Raw genomic sequence first — 23694 nt, forward strand, 5'->3', positions numbered from 1 at the left:
CAGCATTTTTAGCTCTGAAAATTGGATGATTTCCTTAGCATTTGTCCTGTCAGGTAAATTTCTTTTATCTAAATTTAATCATGAACTCAACATCTCCATAGCCTTAAGATGAGGAATTTTAGAGAGGATGAGTATGTGCGCACTTTTCCAAGTCTCTCAGCTTTGTGTTTTGCTCCTAGATAATGATGACAGAAGGCTTCTCTGTACACTTGATCTCACAAGAGGAGGTTAATAGAAAGTGAAAATGAGGGGTGTACCTTGTTGCGCATGAGCTACGATGTCTTTGTTAGGAGCTTTGGTCAGGAGACACTTGCACAGCAAAACAGATTATGAGCTATACCACTTAGCCTGAGTGCCAGGTATTCCCTGACCCTTCCCTTTGCATAGGTCACAGCTCTCTTATTAGCTTTATAGTTTGGGAATGACTGCAGCTACACACACAGCTGGACTGCTACCAAACAGCCAAAGACTCTTTCTCCTCTTCTGCTCAAGAACAAAATGATGTCTTGGAAAGGTGCTGTGCATAAAGGTCACTTCTTCCATGACTTCTATGCCCTGAGAATTAACTCAAGCCAGTGAGGTCAATCTGATTATCTTTGGATCCAGGCACAATAATTACAAGCTAACTGTGACCAGCTATACTAGTATGAATCACTAGCTCTCACTCTGGCATATGATTCCTCATGAGTTTATTTGACAAAAAGATTTTGCTACTGCTGATAAAGTTTGCATGACTGATTTTTGATGCTGACCACTTTACCAGCAACAAAAGCACTATCAGATTTCTATGCAATACCAGTAATTGGTTCCTGAGACATTGTCACTGATGATTTGGTTCTGCAAAGCTGCAACTAAGAAAAAAGTCTTGCAAGAACATTTCCAAAGAGTTGCACTTTTCAATATCTGCATGAAGTAAAATAAGAGTGCAAGATGAAAGTGTTACCTGTGATGGAGCTAAGGAGGAATGTGAAATTTTGAGATGTCAAATTGGAAAATCTAGCAAAGAAGTGACTGGTACTCACATGAGAGTGAGGGTGATATTCCTGTTGGTTAACAGTAATTTCTCTCTGTTAGGTGTCAGGAAAACATTCTTATTTCCTTTCCATTAGAGTGACTGACTGAGGAGGCTATTGAGGGCTCTGTGTTTGGGCCTCTGCTCTCTGGCTGGCAGGTCTGATCTGAGCTAGATTTTGAACTGGAGTGATTGGCTGCATGTCAGCAGAAGTGCCATGAAAGGGCTCAAAGACTGCCTGTCCTTGACAAGTTTTTTTAAGTCTATTGCTTGTCTCTGCTAATATTTCTGAATATCAGGAAGACTTTGCAATTCAAAGGAGCTAAAGCCATGATCACTCTTCTAGTTCTACATTGGTTGAGACTGTTTTGTATGGCAGGTTTAGCAAAGTGTCATTCAGCCTCTAATGCAGCCCCTATCGTATCTGTTTTGTTTCTCAGAGCTATGTCTGGATATTCCTTTCATCTTCAAAATCATGTTTATAAGCAGATTGAGTGAGGCAGGGACTGGCTTCTGCAGAGAAGTGCAATACAGAACCACAAAATCATTTAAGTTGAAAGGACCTTTTGGAGTTATTTATTCCAAATCTCTGCTTAAAGCAGAGATCTATTTGATAAGGTTGATTCAGGCATTTTCTGTTTGAGTAGTGTGCATCTGTCTACAGCTGGACAGTCCATAGCTTTCCAAATTCTACAGTCTTTGAGCATCCTCATTATAGGAAGAAAAGTAAAAACACCCAAAGAAACCTGCCCTGATCTCTTATTGTTTCTTGTTACAACTTGTCTTTTGACTCTCATCCTTTCACAATGAGCCTCTGAGAAAAGTCTGCCTTCTCTGTATCCTTTCATAAGGCAGAGAAACAGTTAAGTTCTCACTTGGCCTTAGACTAGACAAACCTTGTCCTTTCAGCTTCAGCTCATGTGCAAGGTACTCCAACCACTGACCAGCTTGGTGTCCCTCCACTGGATTCACTCTGGTGTGCTGCAGTTTCTTTCATTTACCAAGGTGTCCACAACTGGATACAGTGGTCCAGATGTGGTCTTACACATGGCCACTGGAGGGGAAGAATCATCTCCTTGGAAGCCCTGCCCACCTTTTTTCTAACCTAGCCCAGTGCTAGTTTGTCCTTATTATTTTGAGGGTGCATTTGTGGCCAGTGTTCAGTTTGTGATCCACCTCTCTTAGTACTGTTCTTCAAAACAGATTTAAATGTCTAGGATTCCAGTGGCAGCTCCCTTTGCTACCAGATGCAGACTCTCTGGGAGTATACCCCATCCTACTGCCCAGGTCATTAATAACATTATTAATCAGAGTTGGTCCCTGTATCAGTCTCAGAGAGATACCACAACCTGCTAGTGGGACTGTGGAATAATCTTTCTTGCTGCTCTTATCTTCCAGATTCAGGCTAAGCTTTGGCTTTCCTAGTTCCAACCTTACATGCTGAGGTAGATGAAACTGAGAATTGTGTGCACAGAGAAGACCACTAATGAAATTCTGTAATCCAATTTCTGAAAAGCAAGCCTGCTTTTAAGAAGTAAAGTGAAACCTGCTTAGGTTTAGAGCTGTGATAAAAGATCTGGTTCTGTTGAGAGGTGGCTACTGAGGTACCTGGCAGAATAATATGATCTTCATGCATTTTTGGTTTCAAGTAATAATATATTTTCCAAGGACAGATTAAAAATCATAATGATTAAAAATAACTTTTTTTGAAAGTGGTCCCAGAATTCTGTGTAAAGCAAACTATTTATCTATTGATTTTATAAACCTGTGCTCAGTACCTGTGCTCAGATCTACGCAGGACTTTGTTTTTTTTCTATTTTCACCATGCAGAAGACTTGAAATTGAGCAGTGGTCCCCTATCTTTAGCTGCACTTGGGCATTTAAAATGTCAGTCCAGGTCAACACAAAAAGCACAAGCATCATTCACTGCCTGCTTTAAAACTATGCCAAGATGAGTAAATTGGAGGAGGGTTGTGCTGACTAGTGACCCTGGGTCAAGGACCATGCCCTCTCTCTGGCTCCCAGGTCTGGCAGGTTTGCTGGCATGCTGCTGTGCTAATGCCTCTGGAATGTTTTCTTCACACCAGCACAGTGTGCTCCATATTAATTCTCAGCAGTGAAGAAAAGCAGAGACTTGTCCAATGGGCTCCCTTTTCCAGCTGTTCTCATCAGCGTTGGTGCCATGATCAGTCCTTCACCTGTATTGTGGGGTCCTTAGCTGTAAATGGGTCTGAACTTATGGAAAGAGGAAAAGTTGTGGTCCCAAAGAAACACATAAAGAAAATCCCTCTTTCTCAGGTGCAAGAAGTCAGTGTGCAATGGAGAGTATGACCCACATTCCTCACGGCGTTCAAGCACAGAGCTCTTTGATCAGTCGGGGTGTTTGCTGTATTTCCTGTTAAGGAAATATGATCCAATTACAAACACTGTAATATTAATATTATCAGTAAGCTAAATATGTCAGTTTGTCAATAACAGTGATAAGAATTTATATTAAATCTGCATTTTTGCTTTCACTTAATAAGGATTCTGCATAGAAGCAGAAATGTCTTTTTGTGAAATATTCATATTTTTCAACCTCCAGTTCATCCCCAAAGTGTTTAGTGTTTTGTACGTGCCAATTTACAATCTCTGCCTAGTTGTGTTTGAGTCAGTTAGGATAAAGAGTCTTGCAGTAAAGCGTTTGGAAACTTCTGCAGTGAAAAATTTAAGTAAAATGTATTTCTATTAGAGAATTGGCACATTAATCTCAAAGAGCACATACAAAACCAATTATTTTCTTACAAGATTTAGAAGAATAAGAATGAAATGTATAAATGTAAGAATCAATGTATGCTGGAAAAATTTGAAATTGAGTTCACCAGCCAATTAAAAAGACCTTAATCAGGTCTGACATTTCATTTCCTTATTATCTTGTTACATTCCTCTGAAAAATGAATCAATAGATAAAGTACTGTTTTCTTATTCTCAAAAAAAGCTAAACAGTCTTGTTCATTGTCTTTTTCTTTTAGATACATTAGTGCCAAAGTCAGTTGTCAAAAAAATCAAAATCTATTTTCCTACATTCTGAATTAACTGATGCACTGTATTTAGCATGTTGTAGGTAAACAGTATTAACCTGAAGGTAAAAAATTCATTTTTTGGATCTTATTCAGAACTCCCTTAATGATGTTTTTTTTTAAATAGCTTTCTGTCATTGTTGTGTATTTGATGTCTCCTTCAAAATATTTTTTTTCTGTTTTAAAATGTATAGATTGAGCTGAAAAGTGGAATATTAAACATATTCTTAAGAACTGGTGTTGTCTTTACCCAAGTGGATCTCTGGTTGGGACTGTCTTACTGTGATGGAAAGTGGAATGAAGTCACCGTGAGCAAGGAGGGCTCTGTGATTTCTGCCACCATGAATGAGCTGAGAGAGCAGGCGCTCGAACCCCGTGTTCAGCAGCTGAAAGTAAACTCACCTGTCTTCGTAGGAGGAATCCCACCTGAGATTCAGAGTTTTTATAGAGAACTGGGGTTAGAACAAGGTAAGATGACACCAAGAAGAACATACATTTTTGAAAACTGATGTCATGCACCAGGTGGACATTCTGCTGCTGATAGTCTAAATTCATGGATGTGTAACATGAATGTTTCCTTCCACCCCTTGTGACTCTGCTAGTTATCCCTACCCATCTAGCTTTACTTAGACCTGATCCTTCTGTGAGGCTATAAAAATTCTTCCAGTGATACCTGAAGCAATCTGACTGATGAGAGAGGATCTGGAGTGTAGGAAATGGTGAAGTGAGAGGCCCAACCAGAGTATCTCAGATCTTCATCTGAGAATGCCATTTCACAGAAATCTGTTTTACTTGATCAGCTTGTGTCACTTGCAGATCTGGAATACAAAACCAGTGGGAGACAGTAAACATAGCTTAAATCACTGTAATGAATCTGGATGCAGTCCCATGGAAAAGCAACTGAGAGTTTATTGGTCTTTTTTGGGAAATACTGATTCCAAAAAATGGAGCAAGTATTAACACCTGAACAAAACTGGATTTTGGCTACAATTACCATGATGTTTTCCTCACTGTCAGAAGGAAGGATGATCATACATTTAGCCATCACTGTGACCCTTTTATTTTGGAACCGGTCAAATTTGTAGGGAAAAGAGGGAAGCGTTAATTGCATTCTGATACTAATGGCCTCCACAAAAGGATCTACTGTAGGAAGCCTAGGCAAAAAGTGTCTGCTAAACTGGCTCTGTTTGGGTGTCTTTTCTCATTGTTTGTGAAACTGTTCATCAGTCATGGGGTGTTTTTCAGCTACTGTGGACAAATGTGTATCAGTCAGTAAGTGATTAGTGGGGAATCCATTAAGTGTCTTCGAATGCATGAGCTCACACTGAATGTGCACATTCAAGTGAGCTGTACTTGAGCCTTTTAATTTCACAGCTACGGAATAGTTCAAGAATATATTTTTAGGTGCTCTTCCAGCTCTAGGTATCACATATAAAATAATCTTCCTTCAGGTTCTGTGTGCATAATATTTATGGCCCAAAAGAGCTGGCCAGTCATACCCTGTCAGTGTTGCCTTGTAGCAGATGGTGTAGCCTCGTGAGTGGATGCATTTGCAGCTCCTGCAGCAAAGAGATATGTGAACAAAGAATCTAGGGCAAAATTACATATAAAGTGAATGTCTGAAGTGCATATCAACGCACATCAATAAATATTTCTTTCCCACCAAACCTCCTCAGCATGCCACAAAATAAGATGGTAGCTGGGAATTTATATTTAGAGTGTCTGAAGATAAATATTATCTTATGTGCTCCTAAATGTAGGTTCAGGTGAGCTACATTAGATATTATAGCTTAATACATACTTTTGTTTAGGACTACAATGATGTTGTGGTAAGATGATAGAATATAGAGACCTTTCCATTTAATAAATATTTAGAAAAGGTTTTCTCAATCTGTGGCTGCTTGATAGTTAATTTTTCAATAAAGGAATGTTGTTTTGCCCACAGCAAATAAGTGGGAAATATTATTCTCCTCCTGCCTCATCTCTATGTGAGTTACAGCTTTAAGGAATTTTAGCTGGGGTCTGTGAGCCTTTGCATGACCCATCACATGCCATCCTAGGAGGTTCAAAAAGAAGCTACCTGGCAGGAATGTTTGTGAAAATTTGTACTATCTTTACTTATTCTGCAGCTACTTGAGAATAGACAGTATTGCTTTGCTGATGTCAATGAGGAATCCTCAAATAGTGATAAATGTAGGTAAAAAGATACTAAAAATGATGTATTAAATAGATTGTAGAGACTGCATCTCACTGCAAATCAAACAACTTCATTTTATCTTATGATTAGGATGCCTGGATGGACTGGGACTAATTCTTTCTTCTGTGACAGACTAAGAAACTGAGCCAGTCCCTGTGGACTAGGAGTTGAAATTAAATTAGGATATTTTCATTTTAAGGAGCAGTTTGGCCAAACTCTCTGTGTTGTGGAGAGAGAAGGTGTTTTAGAGGATGATTCAAAATGGATGTCCACCTTCATTACCCCTTTTTGCATGAACTGTGTATGGACATTAGATTGTCAATTCAGGTGGCTAAGGACAAATACTACTCTGAACTGTCATCTTTCAATGATAAAGACAATAAAAGTACATTAGATATAAATAAGATATAAATACTTCAGCTTTCACAAAGCTAAAGAAAAGCCCTGATCTGTGAGAGGTGGATTTTTAATTCACAGAGTTAATTCTTAAATGAATTGAAGTCTTTCTTCAGTTTGGTTACTGTTTACTCAGGTTTTGTTAAGAACCAATCACTACTCAGATTTGAGACCCCCATTTTAAATATCAATTTATTAATTTTTAGTAAATATAAAGGTTTTAACAACGGCATCCTGAATCTTTTAGTTGTGTTGTAAGTGCAAGTAACTGATTTAACATATTTGAAAATTCGATAGGAATGTCACACATGCAGAGAAATATTTGGATATATAAAATAAATATATAATTAAGCTTCTTAAATTTTTTATCATAAACGAATAGTTTGGGGTTATGTTTCTGGAGTATGTTTATAAACAGCGTATGAGTTATGTCCCTGTTAGACAAAACTGATATCCCTCCATCTGATCTCCTGAAGTTAATTGTAATTTTAATCTTGATATTCTTTTCTGTTTGAGAGAGTATGTATATTTAACAAAGTAGTAGCAAGCAGCAGAAAGCTGATTTTGAAAGTCAGAGAATGACTTTGATGGTAATAATTTCAAAGTGACAAGTGGTGAAAGAGAAAATGGAAAGGTATTTCCTTATGGGATGGAATTCCTAACAGTGAAAGCATTGATCAGTAAGGCAGGAATTTACCAACTTAGTGTCTTGAAAGTGGAGACAGAATGTCATGTTGGAAGTCAACATATTCACATTACAGTCTTTAATGTTGGAAATATGGATTTGAAAGGAACAGAAGTGTTTCTTAATGACTGAAGCTCTTTATGTGGTACTAATCCCTTACTGTTTGCTAGGTTTCGGTGGTTGCATGAAGGATGTTAAATTTACACGAGGTGCTGTCGTTAACTTGGCATCTGTGTCCAGCAGTGCTGTCAGAGTCAATCTGGATGGATGCCTATCAACTGACAGTGCTGTTAACTGCAGGGGAAATGACTCCATCCTTGTGTACCGAGGAAAAGAGCAGAGTGTTTATGAGAGTGCTCTACAACCTTTTACAGGTAGTGCATTGGTTCCTTACATAAAGTGCATAATTTTCATTCCATTCTTTACTAATGTATTACTGTGTTCAGTATTTTTTTTTAATCTTTTACCTCCTCTGTCCTTCTCGATGTCCTGTGAAGAATACCTCTATAGGGTGGTTGCCTTAAATGAAGGAGGATCAGTGTCTAGTGCGTGGACCCACGCTCGAACAAGAGAATCAGGTAAATAAAATTCCAAGGTTTACTCGTTCTTATTTTTCATAAGATATTTAATGTGAGGTTGAAAGTGTTCAAGAGCTGCCTGGACACAATCCCATGCCCTGTGCTCTAGGATGACCCTACTTGAGTGGGGAGGTTGGACCAGATGACTCACTGTGGTCCCTTCCAATCTGACTCGTTCTGTGATTCTGTGGAGATATTCCAACCAAAACCATTTTGATCAGTGAATTTTGCATAGCATTTCTGAGAGGGTAAAACTGCTTAGTGCTTTGAACAGGTACCAGATTACAGTCATCAACTGTAAAGTGTTCAGGCAAATATTTTTTTCTCATAACTCAAGGTATTTTCCAAATATTTATTAGATTATTTAATTAAAAACACTAAAGGATTGAACTGCATTAACTGAGTAAGAGCAACCATTTATTTGTGTTCATACCTGCACATCTAATGTCACATTACATGAGTGGGCTGGAGTAAGTAAATTTATATTTTCCTACATATAATTTAGTGCTACAAAATCAGGTGTAGAGGAAGGTGATACTGGGAGAGCAGGCACAAGCTGTGGATAATAAGAGGCCATGTATCTGCTAGGGACAAGGTGGTCCTGTGAAAGTTTTTTTTAAATGAAGTACACATGGGTGTGCTACTCAGTGCTGCTGAATGAGGATTCTTTTAATGAGTAGTCCATAGATTGTGTGTGAAAATGTGGCAATATTTACTAGAACAGAAGCATGTGGCTTGTGGAAAAGATTTCAGGGTAGGAAGATGATGCATTAAGATCATATTTTTCATATATCTTATGAAGAAAATTTTAAAAACTTTTCTGGTCAGTGCTTTTGCGAACTTTTATCAAGCCAGTAAGATTTTGAGGATTTACAGTTCTGTGTATTTTACTTAACTAACTTTCCCTCTTCTTGAAATTGAAGCCCAGTTGCATTCCATCATCGCAGAGTATTCGTTTGAAATGTCATCCAATGTATCACCTTAAAAAATTATGTGATACCTGCATAAATATTGGACTTGCAGATACATTCTAATACAGCCTATACTTTGTGTGCCACCCAGAAGGGACAAAATATGTGCATATTTTCATGTCAACCATCTGACAACTGTAAGGTTTGCCACAAATTTATGTTTGCAAGCTGACCACAGCACTGAGCAGTCCGTGTTCCCTGGGGTTGGACAATAATTGCGCTATTTAATTATTTTTGAGTTGGTTTTGTTATATCCCTTATGAAAAGACCATCTGCTGTACAGTAACTTACCTTGCCCGTGATACACTTCATAACTAATGAAATCAATATATTGCTGTAGTAATAGGCACTTTCTCAGAGTATCACATTCTTTACAGAAGAATCAGAACTTCCAGGTCTTTTTGTGCTTTGTTGCTGGTACTCTTCTTATAAAAAAAATAGGCTGCATTCATATTTAGTGAAATTAAACAGTAAAATTACCAAAAATAGGCTATTTGATGGTAAGAAAAGCGAGTGATCATCAGCAGGGTGAGGGAGTCCACATGCATCTACAGCAAACTTATCATCCATCATCCTGCCATAGTGTTCCTTGGGTCTTTCCTCTGTATCCCTTGTGCAGTCATCTGTGATGAAGCTGTTACTGACCAGAGCTTTACTTGGCATAGTAATATCCAAGAAATAGTTAAAGGTTTTAGGAAATGCAATGATTTCTTTTTATTAGCAACTCTATGCATATGTGATCTTGGTTTTCCAGTTCTTTAAAACATTTACATTTTCCTTTTTCTTTTTTTTTTTGTTTGTTTTTTCTTTTGTAATATGGAATGATCAGAAGCAAAGGATTTTTCAAAAGGGCTTTAAAAATCTCTACTTTGCCCCAAGAAAAGTGCATGATATTGTGTGGAAAATAAATGAAAGCGCTTTAATTTTTTGAAGGGCTTCTGTAAAATAGAATGGAGATTTTTAGAAACATTTCGTAGTTGTGGCATTCTGTGGCTTAGATACCCAACTGATAAATATCAAACTCTTCTCTGTTGCAGTACTGCCTTGTTTCATTCAGTTGTATTATTATAATGCCTGTGCTTGTTAGCTACATACAATCCACCTCCTCTCTTTGTGAGTGGTGCTTAAATATGTTTGATACATGAAATGTTTTTGGAAAATTGCAACAAGACAAGAAGGAATGTTATGTAGATGGAGTTTTGATGGTTTTGAAATATAGCTTAAACTGAATAGCTCAAGATGTGCAGTCATATTAAATCAATGCTGAAAAGTTACAACTCTAATAAATTGTATTTATGCTAATGGTTGAGTCTGATTTACTGCAGCTATTAAAAGTGAAGAATAGGGGCAATAGTCTCCTTAGAACTGCCATTTTCTCTATTTTCTATTTTATCCTTCTACAGTTCCACAAAATGTGCCAACTCCCTCAAGAGCTCACAGTATAAATGGTTACAGCATTGAGGTCACCTGGGACAAACCAGCTGGGGTCATAGGTGTAATTGAGAAGTACATTTTGAAAGCATATGAAGTGGATGGTCCCACTGTACCCATCACCAGTGCTGAGCTTGCTGATGCTGGTATGCTCACAGGTAAATGTTAAGTACCAATTTTTAGGCATATCTAATAACACAGGATGCTTATCCCTCCTTTTGTTGATCTGTAAAATACTACTTGTCTGTTTTTGTGTATACACAGCATAGATAACATTTGGAAAGGTAATTATTTGTGTCAGCATCCCTGTAGCAATTTACTGATTTCAAAGAACAATAGAAATTAGGATACAGCACAAATACTAAAAAGCAATTCCCAAACCATTTATGATCTGGGGGAAAACTGCTTTTTTTGTTTGCTTATATTTGCTTAATATATGTGATTTTTTAAACCCTTTTCCTATTGTTCCATCCAGTTCACCTAAATTATTCTGTGGGTCCCATATGATACTATTTGACCTGGTGTATGAAAGCACTTGATATAGCTGCCTAAACCTGATCATATAAACCTAACTGATTTCAGTGGGAACTAGCATACATTTGTGTTAATCAGAAGCTATGTTTGATGACACTGGGATGTGAAGGTAGGTTATTATGGAATTAAGAAACTCGTGGCTTTGTGTCTATAGGGTGAGAATGTTGTAGAGAAAATTTTGGGACACTTCTTCCTGCCAGGATAGTATGGATCTGGCTTTCTGTTCTCTGTGAACAAACTGCCTTTTCTGGCTGCTACAACGTTCCCTGGGAAGGAAGCACGTTACAGACAAGAATCTGGATTATGTTATGTGATGACTCAATGGGGCAATAGTATAGACCAAAAGATTCATTTTTATGATTTCTAACATCAGTTCCGTAATTCATTACAATTCAAAAAGTGGTAATGACGCAATGCTCTAAGTTAGTGCTTTGGTTTGGCTCAGGTTTGGCAGTGCAACAGTCGTGGAAAGTGTTTTAATCCTCAGGCAGTGTGTTATTTCCTGAAGTCCAGGTAATAGTTTTTACATAAGTGTACATGGTTTGTCTTGTTTCTCTGCCATAACCTATGTATTCATTTTCAAGGGAAAATTTGCACATATTTTATTTTCTTTGATTTGAAATATCTTAACTATTTGTGAGTAGTGACCTTACCAGAACTGCATGGGCTTTCTATCCCTACTGTGTTTTCTTTAATGACCTTGTTGATTTCAACATTCTTTATCTATGCTACAAGACAGTATAGATTATACTGGTAGAAATTAAAGACTGAGACGTATGGATTAGGTAACTTGCTCATAGCTGATGGCCAGAACCAAAATATTGTTTAATTAGTTTGGCATTGTGCCATCATTGTCTGTCAGGGTTAGGAAAATTTCTGCACCAGGCTGGACAGATAAGAGGTTATCTGCCTGCAGCTTACAGGAGGTAGTAGAAGCAACATGCCTTCACATTAAATGAAGACAGTAAATGGATCCTGGTTCTTTAGCCTATTACAGCAGATAGAATCATAGAATCATCAAGGTTGAAAGAGACCTGTAATATCATCAAGGCCCATCATGACCCCAACACCACCACAGTAACCACTAAACCACATCACCTATCACCAGATCCAGACATCTCTTGAACATCTCTGGGGATGGTGATTCCACTACCTCCATGGGCAGCCCATTCCAATGCCTGTCCACCCAAACAATGAAACTTGTTTCTGATATCTAATCTGAATCTCCCTTTTTTCAGTTTGAGGCCATTTCCTCTTCTCCTCTCACTGTAAGTACAGAAGAAGAGACCATTCCCCCACCTCACTACAGCCGCCTGTCAGGGATTTGTACAGAGATGTCAAATAATGCAAAATAAAATTATGGAATTGTCGAATACCATGTTTAAAGGGAGCTCAAGGATCATCTGATCCAATCTTTCTTGGCAAAAGCACAGTCTAGACAAGATGGCCCAGAAGTCTTTCCAGCTGAATCTTCAAGTGTCCGGAGCTGGGGAATCCACCACTTCCTGGGAATGTTATTCCAGTGGCTGATTGTGCTCATTGTGAAAATTTTTCTCTTGTGTCCAGTTGGATTCTTCCCAGGAGTAACTTGTGCCCATTACCCCATGTCTTTTCCATATGGCTCCTTGTAAAAAGGGAGACTCCATCTTCCTTGTAGCCACCCTTTTAATACTGGAACATGGTGATAATGTCTCTACTGATCCTTCTTTTCTGAAGGCTGAACATACCCAGTTTTCTCAGTCTTTCCTTATTTGACAGGCTACCCTATCCTTTGATCTTCTTTGTCTCCCTTCTCTGGACTCCAGCCTGTCCACATCTTTTTCACACAGTGGGGATCAAAACTGAACACAGTGTTCTGGGTGTGACCTGACAAGCACTGAGTAGAGGGGAATAATGACTTCTTTATCTCTGCTGGAGGTGTCCTTGTGGATGCAATCCAGCATCCTGTTGGCTTTGTTTGCCACAGCAGCACACTGACTGCTCATATGACCCAAAGAAGGTAAGAATGTCTGTATTCAAATACTGATCTATGTGTCAGAATATGACCCTTAGATGAGCTCAGTTGGTTGGGGCATGGTGCTAATAACACCAGTGCTGTGGGATCAATCTCTGTTCAGGCCATTCACCTAAGAGTTGGACTCCATGAGTCTTGTGGGTCTCTTCCAACTCAGAATATTCTGTGATTCTCTAGATGCTCAGGAAGAAAGTGTAAGAAATGTGCTAAGCATAGAATGAGTCTTCCTGTAAGTACAAATTCAGCTGATTGGTTGTGAAGTTCTTCAGCTGAAAACTGCATCTGGACCATCCTGTTTAATGGTCTGTGGTAGAATTGTCTTTATTTTTCAATACATTTATTCCTTCTGTTTCTGTAACTGCTGTGAGAATAATTGTTCCAGTTCAGTTTTGTGTGTGTAAGATGTGCTTCCTCCTGTTATTTATAACTCCTGCCCAATAGTTTAGTTATGTATTTTCCAGTTTTGACATTGTATGAAATATATAATTCATGTCCTCATGGTGAGGTCAGAGCTGAGACAGATGTAAATTAAATCACCAATCCAAAGTCATTTTACTTCAGTCTGTTGATTTCAGTGAAGACTACACAGGTGAGCAAGTCAGTGGATATTGAGAACTAGTTACCCACAAATACAAAACTCCCAGGAGATGCTGTATCTTTCCCTGATGAATAATCTTTCCTGGTTAATCAGAAGTTAACATAAACCTAGAACCCCACAGATGGTGCTGTCTTTGCTTACTTTTCAGTTTGCTCTGAATGAAAATTTTTGCTTGTTCTCTGCCTAGTTTCAGGGACATTTCTTTAGAAATTCTTTTGTTGCATTCCATGAGAAAATGTGGCAGTAACCCAAACAGCCAGGCTTGCTAATGCAACAGCAGAAAGGCACCACAGCTCTCTGTGGGATCATTGATGAAGAATCTATGGTATTTTTCAATGCCCTCCTTGAAATTTTCATTCCCTGTCAAGCCTAGTCACTGCTTATCTGCTGCTTGAAATGTATCTGAGGGCACTGACAACCCTCTTTCTTATATTTTTCCTTGCAGCTTTTTAGGCCCATCTGTTGTGTTGTGGTTTATACTTACACTGTAAATTCTTTTGAACAATTACAGTAGGGTCCTGAGTCATAACTGGAGTACAGTAACAAAAAGTTAAGAGCATTACCCATTTCTCAGAAGGCTGTACTGTGTGTATCACATTCAGAAGAACCTCTTGTACCCTTGTCAAGAAGAAGAAAAGCTGAGCTAAATATTAAAAGTAAAATAGGTCTTTAAATGACCATAATCCCACAGTCTCAGAGGCCTATTTCTGACTCCTCAGAAAGCAAAATCCTTCAAAATCTGACCCTTGTAATCTTCCAAAATGTCAAACTGTTTTTTCATTTTCATCCAAGAAAGGAATATTCATCAGATTTAAATCCTTTAAATGAGGTTCTGACTGTTGAACCAGGAGTTTATTGGATAAGGTGATATATTTCAACATAGTGTTCAGTATCTGTATTCTAGGATGAGAGTATAAAGTTAGAGTGCAAGTTCTTGAAAAGCACCATGCTTGCCCATCTTACCTTCAGAGAAGCACGTAATAACATTGATGCAAAGTAATAAAGGAGGCACAGAGTCACCACATGTAAGAGTTTTTTTCCTAAAGGCTCTATTGCTTTTTTTTGCATTCCAGTGCATCCCACATGCTGACACCAAAATTTGGAATATAAGTTAGAATCAGTATTTAAAAAAATGGAACACACTGTTTCCATGTGGTCTGTGATCAGCTTTTGCTTCTACTTTCCTTTGGAATCCATAGTATCACAGGGTCATGTGGGTTGGAAGGATTATCTAGACCATTGCCCCAGCTCAAGCAATGTTAACTGGAGCAGGTTTCCCAGAACCACATCCAGCTGAGTTTTAAATATCTTTGTAGATGGAGATACTTCTCTAGGAGAAGTCTGTTCCAGGTTGGGTCACCCTCACAGTAAAAAGTGATTTCCTGTGTCCAGTTGGAATTTAATTTCCTCCCCAGGGAAGTGGTCACAACACCAAACCTGCCGGAGTTGAAGAAGCGTTTGGGCTCTCAGACACGTAGTGTTGTTCTTGGGGTTGTCCTGTGCAGAGGCAGGAGCTGGACTCAGTGATCACAGAATCATTTAGGCTGGAAAAGACCTCTAAGATCATTGTGGTGACCTATGATCCTTGTGGGTCCCTTCCAACTCAGGATATTCTCTGATACTGTGATTCGTGTATTTCAATTTGTGTCCATTGACTCTTGTCCTGTTGCTGGGCACTTAGAATAGTCTGGCTGCTGCTTTGTTCCCTCCCATAAGGTATTTATACATTTTGATAGATCACCCTGAGCCTTGTCTTTCCTGAGATGATCAGTCCCAGGTCTCTCACTCTCTTTTAGAAGAGATGTGCTCCAGTCTTTTTACCATCTTAGTGGCCCTTTTTGTATCATCTTGAATTGCTGAGGATGCAAACTTACCCCATCATCCAGGTAATTGATAAAGGTGTTGAACAGTATCCCAGAACCCTGGGATACAGCCCAGCTGTCTTGCCTCTGTGTTTTGTGCCACTGATCACAATCCTCTGACGCTTCTCTTGTCAAGCACGTGCAAAATCCCCATTTTATAATACAGATTTCTCACACTGTAGAATTCAGGGGATTGACCAGCCTCTAAACTGTGGGCTCTAATGATACCTACAAATGATAATTAAATAAATTGTGCTGCAAAAGAATTCACACACAATTGGTATTTATTCCTCTTAAAGATTTGTCTTTCAAGTTTGTATGATTTTGCAGTTCATCCCACCTCTGTCATTGCTGCAATAGCCAAGGGCTGATGTTGTGGCTGCACACGTAGTAATGAGAAAATTGTGGCTGACAGCTGCCATTCCCTCCTTCGGTGACACGTGTTTGTAATTACTTTTCACCTTTTAGTCTTTTATATCAGGAGATGAATATCTCAGGAAAAGTTAATTTAATGATTTAATGTGGTTAATCAAAGTCTCTGAGCTGTGCTGTGGTTTTGAGAGCTCTCTAGCTGGAGAGTGTCTCAGAAGAGGAGACAGGGCCACCTGCCAGTGACAGCTCAGCCAGGGCTGGACAGTGGGGCCATAGTGCTGGGGGAAGCTCGCTGCCAGCCTGGAAAATGCCCATGCCCTGGCAAATGCTGTCAGCTGAGATTGTCCCTCTCTGGGAAAGCTCTGCCAGTCCCCTCCCTAAGCAGCCTGTGGCTTTGGGACTGGCCTCTGCACCCTGACTGCTCCCTCTGATGGGATTTGCGGTCTCTATCTGAGATGGATATTAGAAAATGTTGTTTCTCTCAGGCTTATTTCATCTGTGTGGGATGAAATGAGCAGTTTACCACCAATGGAGAGTTTGCTGTGTGAAGCTGTTGGTGAATTGCTTGGGCAATACTGTCATGCATGTGAAATGACTTGAAAGCTCTTGGTTTGCACAAATATTTTACGCTCAAAGCATTCCTATACTGCAGTTAATGAAATTTTTAAAATTTATAGAAAGGGATTATTGTAAACCAACTAAGATAAATGTATGTAGGGCCAGAGCACTAGAAGGACTCCCAAATCCCTGCTCCAAGCTGAGACAAATTTTTAAAGTAGTAAAACTTCATATGTAGATCAGAATGTGTGGCTGGAGCAGCTACTGCAAGAAGGAGTAGCTGATAGATCTGTCTGTGCCCATTAGGTTTCTGTGAATTGTCAAGTGGTGCTTGAGCTCCTAGAGACTCTAAGTCAAAGTGGCAGAATGTAGGTTCCCTTCTCCTTTCATTTAGCTGGCTTTAGTAGACTAGTGGCATATTTTTCAATATATGAATTTTAAAACAAATTATATTAATATTCTAGGGTGTTAAGATTCAAACTTGATTGACTTTAGACCTAAATGAATCTTGTTTACAGTCCAATGCTGTTATATAAATTTATTCTTACAAAATGTAAATTGCATGATCAAATAAATCTGAGCATTTTATCAAAATTACATCAACTCTTATATACATACCCATATTTTTAGTAATAAAAAGAAGTTATTTTCTTAATGTTTTTCAGGCTAGAAAGGATTGTTATGTTTTTATAGACAGATTAAAAAACCTGCAAAAAAGTAAACAGTGTATTTCTTTGTTTCTCTACACACTTTTAAAGAGAATCATACTGCAGAAAATAAGCAATGATTAAGTTATTTGGAATGATCAAGGGTTAAACAGGGATAGATATCACAAAGCCAGTCCTCTCTGTGATTAATTAACTCTTGGTGCAAAATTGCACTGTTCAGTTAATGTTTTCTGCAAACTGAAGCAGCTGGAGAGTTCCTTGTGCTATGGGGAACGTAACAGGCTTCCTTGAACCGCTGCAAACTGAGTTGCATCTTCAAAGACAGAGGAGCTTGTACATGGTTTGTTATGAAGTATTTCTGTTGGGAAAAAGGGGTCTTTCAGGCTACCTAAATGCAATAATTAAAGTGAAACTTTTGTTTGTTCTTATAAGCCAAAGAGTTGGAATAGGTGCCCTCCTGTTGAGTAGTTCTTCATTTTATGACTCATACTATCCTTAGTTAGAAGATGATTTAAAAATGCAGATGTATGTGACAGATTGATGTGCACAGGCTTTGGGTTCAGAATTGCATATGTGGAAGACACATGTACTGAAACAGTTTTTGCTACAATCTGTCAAAAACAAAGTCAGTTGAGGACTTCCTTTTCTGATCAGTGGACTGTGATTAAGTGTACTGTGGCAATGATGCATCTCGACACACAAGTGACTTTGTTGCACAGATGCTGTTTGACCTCGGGCATTCAAGTTAGCTAAATAATCTGGGTTTGGAGAGGAGACATTTGGTAATTTTTGTTTTTAAAGCTTTTCTAGAATTAAGGTAAATCTAAAGGTCAAGTGTTGTTTCAGTTGCAGTAGGTGTATTTCAAAATAGGTCCTCATGAAATAGAATGCTAGGGAGGAAAGAATGAAAAAATATGGCAAAGAAAAGTCCCTTTGGCAAAGTAATAGACTCAGGTTTTATGAACAGAATATTAGCCCTCATACTGTACTAGTAAACCTTTTTTTTTTTTTTTTGATGAGAAGTACTAGTTTTCCACTCAAAATGTGCCACAATGCTGTGGAATATGGCTGTATTATTTAAATGTATGAGAACTCCCTTTGAGAGGTAGTGAACAAAAGAAATATTTGCCTTATGGAGAAGGGTAGGGAAAAAAGCTGCATATGTAATATTCTCATATACTATATGCATTAGAATATTGAATGGAGTGGACCTAAATATGCAACTACCTTTGACTAGCCTGAACACCCATTTTACCATAAATTCATTGTTGACCCCTTTGCTATTCCCCATATCCATGTTGTTATCCCTTCACTGCTAGAATGAACCTAGCATTTTCTCTCTTGCACCACTCTAAACCTTGACTTTTGGTATTGCAAATAATTAAAGACCATTTAAATAAAAGTATAGACAATTAAATACTAGTTTTGCATATAAAGTGGGCTTAATGTTCTAGGTGTGATTCCAGATCACTCTTTTAGACTGTTAACTTTACATTCATATTTAACAAATGACATTATTCAGTTTCATGGGGTCACTGTGTCAAAATGTCTGTGTTAGAACTTTAATTTATTTCCAAAGGTTCTTTGGGCAGATAGGAGTGGTGTGTTAAAATGATTTAGCATCTCCAGTTCCCCATGTGGATTTTAAGGCTTCGAATGTAGTCTATGATGTAAATTTTGAGTTTCAGTGGATTCAGCTGCTCTGTAGTGGCAGACTGAATGCATGGGACCCATATCCCAAATGTGTGAGGCTGAGCCTCTTCTTAAATAATGATGATGTCCCTAATCCTACCTCCTGATCAAAGTGACAATTTATCCACCTCTCTCCTGTTAGCATTAACAGAATGCATGCAGATGTGGCCAAATTTTGCTTTGTTAGCACCCCATCTTGGAAAGCCTGATGGACTCTTACCAGATCAGCAATTATTGTGTATAGACAAGAGATGTCAGTCTGAGAGTGTGATAATTGAGGAGTTAGGGAAAGTTTTTTTAAACCTGTCAGCTAACTTCATTGGATCATAGGCTATTTTTTACTTCAAAATTTATTTTGCTGTTCTTTAAATTAATTCACGTGTATCAGTGATGATCTTTTCTGTGGGACTGCTGACTTTGTATTTCAGTGTAGTCAGGTGCTGAGTGTAAATTTCACTGACTGACTGAAAGTGCAGGGGAAATGAGTGGGTAATGAGAGCAGAGCAGCCAGTTCTTTAATTGAATTAAAAGCTGGGTGACACCAATGCAGACACCTGTCCAATTACAGACAGGCCAAGGTGTTTACCATTGCTGTACAAGCGATTTGAAGATGACAGAAATCTTTCCGCCCACAGATTAACATAATGAAGGAGAACAGATTACAGTGGATGCTGGCCAAACAGATAGGATGGCAGCTGAGAAAAAGTAGTTTGCTGAAGTATGTAAATAAAATCTGTGCACTTTCTATTGCCTACCTATGCACATCTGTTTCTTTGTTGAAAAAAAATAGTGCAAGAGTACATGTGAAGGAAAAACATTAATTAGGAAACAAAAAAAATATTTTTTAAGTTGCTGCCTTTGCTGAATGAATTTTTCAAACAAAAACCAAACAAAAGGGTGTATTTGTTCGCCTTTTTTTTTCATGCAAATTCTCTCAGCCTTTCACAAACCTACCTATGCAATGGGAAGTCTGTTGTGCTACAGGTGCTTCATATAAAACCTTCCTACTTTGTCAAAAGTAAACCAAACAGTCCAATCCAAACCTTCTACACATCCTGACATCTTTTTGGATGTCTGATATTCTGCAGCTCTCAGTGCTTGAAGCCATTGGTAACCCTACAGGATGTCTTCTATGAGGAAATGCAAGGAGCATTAATTCACTGCTTCATAAGAAACAAATGCTACAAGTGCTAAATGTACAAATCAAACTAAATTGCTTCCTAAAGCACTGCAGAGTGAATAGAGAGATGGTGTGTATATGATGCCACGCTCCTCTTGGGCAGGAACTTGCAAATGTCACAGTTAGAGGATTTGGTTCCTACTTGTATTTATTTGTGATTTGGTTCCTACTTGTATTTATTTGTGGAGGTAATCCCAAAGCACATTTTATAGTTTCTTGGGTTTAACCCTCTATGATCTGGAAATAAGTGGAAATACTATCTTGTGTAAAAAAGATGGTGTTTGACTAACAGAATTTCTATGATGCCCAATTTTGTGTAGCTTCCAATACTTTACAGGCATAGTAATGCTGAAAGGCGGCCATGCAAGAAAGCTGAAAAGGAACTTCTTGCAAGGGAATGTAGTGAAACGACAGGGGGCAGTGTCTTTAATCTGAAAGAGTTTAGATTTAGATAAGATATCGGGAAGAAATTTGTTACTGTGGGCATGGTGAGGCAGTGGCACAGGTTGCCTAGAGAAGCTGTGGATGTCCCATCCCTGGAAGTGTTCGAGGTCAGGCTGAATGGGACTCTGAGCAACCTGGGACAATGGGAAGTGTCCCTGCCCATGGCAGGGGGCTGGAACCAGATGGTCTTTATGGTCACTTTCAACTCAGACCATTCTATGAAAACATTATTTCCTATTTTCTATCTTTTTGATGGTTCTTAAAAATGTTTTCTGTCCATCACAGGAAGATTACAGGAACATTTCTGTGGTGGTGACCAACACAGCATTTTTCTCTCCTGTCACACTTAGATTGGATGTCAGTACAGCTCTCCACAGTTCACTGGGGATTTGCAAAATCAAAACTATAATCAGAGCAAGCAGATGCTGGTCAACTGGTTTTATTTTAACAATACTCTGATGTAAAAGTGATTACTTCTGAATATCTCTCCATTTGTACAAGTAGAAGTGCACCCCAGAGAATCCAGATAGAAAGATCATTGCTATTCCAGCCTTTGAAATTTTTGACTGATTGCAAGAAAAAGCATAAATGTTACTAATTCAGTGAAAGCTAATCTCGTATTTTCCATGTGAACACACCTTTTACTAAACACAATATAAACTGGTACAGACTGATGGTTCTACTCAGAAAATAATAATTTGTGTTGTAGCTGTTAACTTCCAACATAAAATTCTCCATGGCCTTTTAGTGATTATAAAGGCCTTATGAGGGGAAAAAATATGTTTTAAATGAAACACAGTTATGTTGCATTCTCTTAGTGTAGTAACCCAGTGAAGAGCAAAAATAAGGACTAATTTTGTTTACCTGTTTGCGTACATGTAATGCTGAGGGGATTTTCAGACTTCTCCTACTGTAGGACAATTGGCCAGTAATTGCAGTTCTTTGACATGCTGTTGTTTTTTAAACTGATTTGCATAATCCCAGTGTTGAGCAGTTTTGAAATAATACAGTTTACTATAAATTTTATTTTTTTAATGAAACACCACATTGATTTTACTAGAGCTGTGACAGTCGAGGTGAGAACACAGTTTGAAATAAAATTTGGCATGAATTGGCCTTCTTTTAATTACATCTGTATTTAGATTTTATATTGCTTTGTTGTTGGACTTACTTTGAAGTGGGAACTGCTGATGTTTCTTAAAAAGACTAAATTTTTTCCCTTGTAATTCTTCTGTATATGATTGTGCAAAATGTTGCAAAACTTTCTGAAGTGGTAAGCAGTGGTTATTATTTGTTATAACATGGAGCTGATTGATATATGAGAATTTAGTAACTTCTCTTCACTAGCATAAGCAGGACCCGAAATGGAATAAGGCCCCAGATCTTTTGTTTTTGTCAACCCGTGGGTGCTGTGTCACCTGAATTATGTTGCTATTGTTAGCATAGCAAATGTATGGTGTGTATGCTGCTACTGAATGGAAGTGGGATGTTTCATAAAAAATACATTTCAATTTATGGATCAATAGGGACATGGTTGGAGAGGACTCATTAAGAAAAAAACTTGTTCTGGGAGACAATGAAAATTCCTTGGAAAAATAAGATTAATAACTGCAAAAATTTTGAGACATGGATTAAGGAAAAAACTCCTTCATTGTCACATTAAAATATACATCTCTGTTTTGAAGTAGTATCTGTTCAGTGAGCATGACTAAAGAAACACAGGTGCATATTTAGTACTGAAAATAGAATAAAATATAATTTGCTCTTAAGTTATTTTGCAAAATTTAAGTCATGGATAGTAGCAATGAAACCTTAAATGATTTTTCTTTTCCACCTGTAACAGTGGGAGCCCATAATACAAAAGTTTATTTTCCCTCTGCATGTGTCTGCATGCAGTCAGTCTGTACGCTGTACATGCATAACACCTTGTTTGCTTGTATTGCAGGCGTATTGAGGGGCTTGCATCCCTTCACAAACTATGCTGTAACCCTAACTGCTTGCACTTTGGCTGGCTGTACTGAGAGCTTGCATGCATTGAACATCTCCACTCCACAAGAAGGTAAAGTAATTTCAAAGGTCTTGACTTCCACATTTCAGTCATGAATAATAAAACAGGAGAAGAGCTAAACGCTGCAAAGCCATTTGCTGGAAAACCCCAACCTAATTTGATGACAAAGTGCATTGCCAGACCATAATTGCTCCATTTTTTGGGGGGTGCGAAAATGAATCAAACTCCATACCCTTTAATGACATGCATCTTTAATAGCTGTAATGCAGATTAATGGGCTTTTTAATTGCTGTTACATTGTTCATGCAAGAGCCTTGTCATTAATATGAAGCATCTGAAAGATTAATGAAAGCTTCCTCATTTTACTATGGCTCAGAAGTAAATCTAGAGACAGTCTGACTAAAAAGAATTGATTGTATGGCACAATATGAAATTGAGAATCAAATGGTTGATTTCCATGGTTTCTTTTAACCACTAAACACCAGCAATAGGCAACAATTATTTCAGTGTGATGAAACTGCCAAATGCCAATTGAGTTATTTATTAATTGCTGTTCAGATTTTCCCTTTTTTTTCCTAAACACTTTTACATGTTGTTGTGCTCAAACTTAAAGGTTGTGAGTGTAAATTAAGGCATCCTGTGCTTACATTAAGAGCTAGGGCACAAAGAAAGAAAAAATGCTTTCAGTTCTGACTTAAGAGTCTAAGCTGATATGTATTGCACATCAATTACTAGAACAAATGCCCCAAAAATATCAGTGACATATCTAACTTTCTTCTCAATTAAACGTAAAGTTCACATCTCCTGGTTCTGTCATCCTAAAGCCATATTAATCCAGTTAAAATAATCAGTTACTCCAAATCTACACTAGTAGAATAATGAAGACTTTGACATGTATTTATTGGACAGTAGTTAATCTTCTATGATGCAAAGTAGTTTTCAAAATTTCCTCCCTCTCACAGTTCTTTGTTTTATCTTCTCATGTAAACTAGGTTGTAATACAGTACCAATAAGGAAAGTAAAATTTTGGCATGAAGTCATGTGAATTATAGCCATAATAATGAAAAGGATGCTGAAGTGTTTAACTGCTGCCAAGGCAGGTTGTTATGTGAGATGTTGTTGTGATGAGGACAGTGCTGAAGACTGCAGTCTAACACTGCTAAAACAGAGTTTTGGTGTGACCATGTCAGTAACTGCCAGCAGCACCAATCAAACCAAAATCCAGTTATTGCCTCTTGGATGCTCAAGATAAACTGAGATTGTCTGGTGGCATTGTCCATGAAAGGGTGCAGCCTCTGACAGCCAAATACTTAATGGACCCTGTGATATAAACATGAAGCACATTATTTCATTATTTGGGTATTTCTTTCTGCTGTGACATAGCAATTAAAAATAAATCATTTATATCCTTTTTTTCAGCTTAGTGCATAAAGCA

At 38.1% G+C, this 23694-nt stretch overlaps 1 protein-coding gene across 1 annotated transcript in view; it reads left to right on the plus strand.

Moving 5' to 3' along the window:
• The window catches only part of USH2A (usherin), a 372326-nt gene that overhangs the window by 138952 nt on the left and 209680 nt on the right, over window positions 1-23694 (plus strand). The window contains exons 26-30 of the mRNA XM_059467734.1: window positions 4266-4539; window positions 7520-7723; window positions 7847-7927; window positions 10302-10487; window positions 22197-22310. Of these exons, the coding sequence (XP_059323717.1) occupies window positions 4266-4539; window positions 7520-7723; window positions 7847-7927; window positions 10302-10487; window positions 22197-22310 (859 nt within the window). The remainder of the gene's footprint in view (window positions 1-4265; window positions 4540-7519; window positions 7724-7846; window positions 7928-10301; window positions 10488-22196; window positions 22311-23694) is intronic.

The sequence above is a fragment of the Ammospiza nelsoni genome, chromosome 3 (genome assembly GCF_027579445.1).
Source record: "Ammospiza nelsoni isolate bAmmNel1 chromosome 3, bAmmNel1.pri, whole genome shotgun sequence".
NCBI classification, from domain to species: Eukaryota; Metazoa; Chordata; class Aves; order Passeriformes; family Passerellidae; genus Ammospiza; species Ammospiza nelsoni.